Source organism: Littorina saxatilis, linkage group LG4, assembly GCF_037325665.1.
Source record: "Littorina saxatilis isolate snail1 linkage group LG4, US_GU_Lsax_2.0, whole genome shotgun sequence".
Classification (NCBI taxonomy): Eukaryota; Metazoa; Mollusca; class Gastropoda; order Littorinimorpha; family Littorinidae; genus Littorina; species Littorina saxatilis.
This window is the reverse complement of record NC_090248.1, coordinates 55,622,226-55,624,725: the sequence shown is the minus strand read 5'-3', so window position 1 is coordinate 55,624,725 and position 2,500 is coordinate 55,622,226. Positions and strand designations below refer to the sequence as shown.

General features: G+C 42.4%; 1 protein-coding gene across 1 annotated transcript in view; it reads left to right on the top strand.

Moving 5' to 3' along the window:
• LOC138965152 (uncharacterized) overlaps nucleotides 1-2,500 on the top strand; it is a 35,213-nt gene that overhangs the window by 30,021 nt on the left and 2,692 nt on the right. The window contains exon 4 of the mRNA XM_070337278.1: nucleotides 711-797. Within this exon, the coding sequence (XP_070193379.1) occupies nucleotides 711-797 (87 nt within the window). The remainder of the gene's footprint in view (nucleotides 1-710; nucleotides 798-2,500) is intronic.

Genomic DNA, 2,500 nt, shown 5'->3' with positions numbered 1-2,500 from the left:
CTCTAAGACGCTGCAACAACAACTTGTGTATTTCTGTGGCAATAATGAGGAAAATGTGATGAACAGCTTCAGCAGATTTGTGTTCTTCATGCTACAGAAGAGACGAACCCTTATAAATGAGGTTCAGTGATATGTCATCAGGGTTTTAATGTATAATTTGTTGAATTTTATGCGTGACTATAATTTATAACTGTGCAGATACTATTGCTGTTATTTTAACCACTATTGTAAGGGGCTGTGGCCTTAGACAATTAAAGATTTGTTCTTGTTCTTGTTCTTGTTCTTGTTCTCTCTCTCTCTCTCTCTCTCTCTCTCTCTCTCTCTCTCTCTCTCTCTCTCTCTCTCTCTCTCTCGTTCTTTCTCTCCGTGTTCCTTTCCTTGTGTTTTTGTCTTTCTATCTTTCCTTCCTTGTGTGCGAGTGTAAATGTGTGTAAATGTATGTATGTGTGTGTGTATGTGTGTGATTGTAGCTTTGTGCGTGCGTGCGTGTTTGCGCGCGCGCGTGTGTGTGTGTGCATGTGTGTGTGTGTGTGTGTATCTTTGTGGGTGCGTGCGTGCGTGCGTGTGTGTGTGTGTGTGTGTGTGTGTGTTTGTGTGTGTGCTCGCTAGTGTGTGTGTTTGTGTGTATGTGTGCGTGTGTGTGTGTGTGTGTCTCTCTCTCTCTCTCTCTCTCTCTCTCTTATTTTTCAAATCAAGTTTGTATTTCTTAGCAACAACATCAACGACAAAAAGCACACTGAGAACTGGGCAGCTCACAACTAGTAGTGCAGGCGTCGCGACCGCGACAGACACAACAGGTTCGTACGGACGGAGCATCTACGTCCTATTAAGCCGAAGAATGACAAACTTCCGTCTTTTCAGTCTCTCAAAACTGACATAAAAACATCCCGTTTGTCCTTCATCTTTATCTCTTTATTTGTTCGTTTTTTACATTTAGTCAAGTTTTGACTAAGTGTTTTAGCATAGACGGGGAATCGAGACGAGGGTAGTGGTGTGTGTGTGTGTGTGTGTGTGGGCGTAAAAAGAATAGAGAAAAGGGCGCTTTCCTATTATGTTTTGTACTGGATTGTGCACTTCAAGCAAATGCGGTCCGCTACGTTTTGCACATGACTGTCAGCGACTTCAGTCTTGGTCGCAGATTATCTTTTTTTCCGTGACATGCAGAGCGTTCAGTATCATTCTGTGAGGTTGACAGCTGCTTGACTAAATAAATTAATTTCGCTTCACGCGACTTGTTTGCACCAAACTGAAATTGTTTTTGACGTTTCAGGTTTTATGTAATTGTTTTGTTAATAGACGTTTTCCGGAAATAACTCGGCGGTCTAGAGAAATAGGAGCCCCTGTACAGCAGACATGTTTTTTTTTACAACATCCGGAGCGTGTTCCACGCTTCCGATCGGCTGCATCCTGCGATTGGGACGAGCAACCGACTGGTGATGTGTATGCTAGGCAGCGTGCGCTAGATATGATACTATTTGTGACCCGTTCTCACAAAATGATGGATAAGTCGCTGGCGGCCAGCTTTCAGCGAACGGAACAAATTCACTTTTTTGCTTTTTCGGAGAGAACTATGCTTTATTTACCTCATACTGCCTGCATTTAGTCAAAATCATCCTAAAATATGTTAAACTGTATTGTATCGATACTTACTATCGATCCGAAGCGTCCCTTTCTTGTAAACAAAGGCCACAAAAGGCCACAATGTCAAACAGATTATTTGCAGAACCCCCGCTTATTAAACATTGTTGGAAAGGTCAAGGCTTAAATTTTGATTTGGTGCACCAAGACTTTCCAAGACACCCAGTCATAACGGTTGCAACGTCCAAAACTAAATTCTTTCTGGTCTCATTTCTATGCTCTTTTATACTATTTCTCCCCACTCCATAAGCTCTGAAGCATGTTTTACCTAGGTTGCCAGGGAATGATACCTGTTTTCAGTGTGACGACTTCAACAGTGATTTTCTCAAAATGGCCGACATGCTAGTTAGTAGCTTTAAACAAATTTAACAAAGTCATTTGCTTTACCACTCATTTGCAACTGACATTATCTTAAAGAGGGATTTCTGTACTTTCTCAGCATACAAATAACAGGATGTTGAAAATCAACTTATCTATCAATTGGTGAGAACAAGTCACATTTTCTTTCGAAAATATAATCATCGGAGCCACGAATCGCTACGGATGGCTTGCTGATCACTGGAAGTGTTCGCTAAGCACATGTGTTTACCTAAACTCACGTGACCTCAAGCCAAACCCACGTAACCTCGATCAAAACACGTTGTGATACGTGCCAGCGATCCTTTCCACAACAAATTCGGAATTTCTATGAACTCGTGAACGCTAAATTTCGAAAGAAAATGGTATCATATTGTGTGAGCGTTGCATGGCATACACATCGGAGCTGGGTGTTCGTCCAGGCTGATCGCGGAACTGATACAGCCCGTGGGAGGCGTGGAGCGTGCTCCGGATGTTGCGAAAAAACTTGTCTGTGGTATAGGGG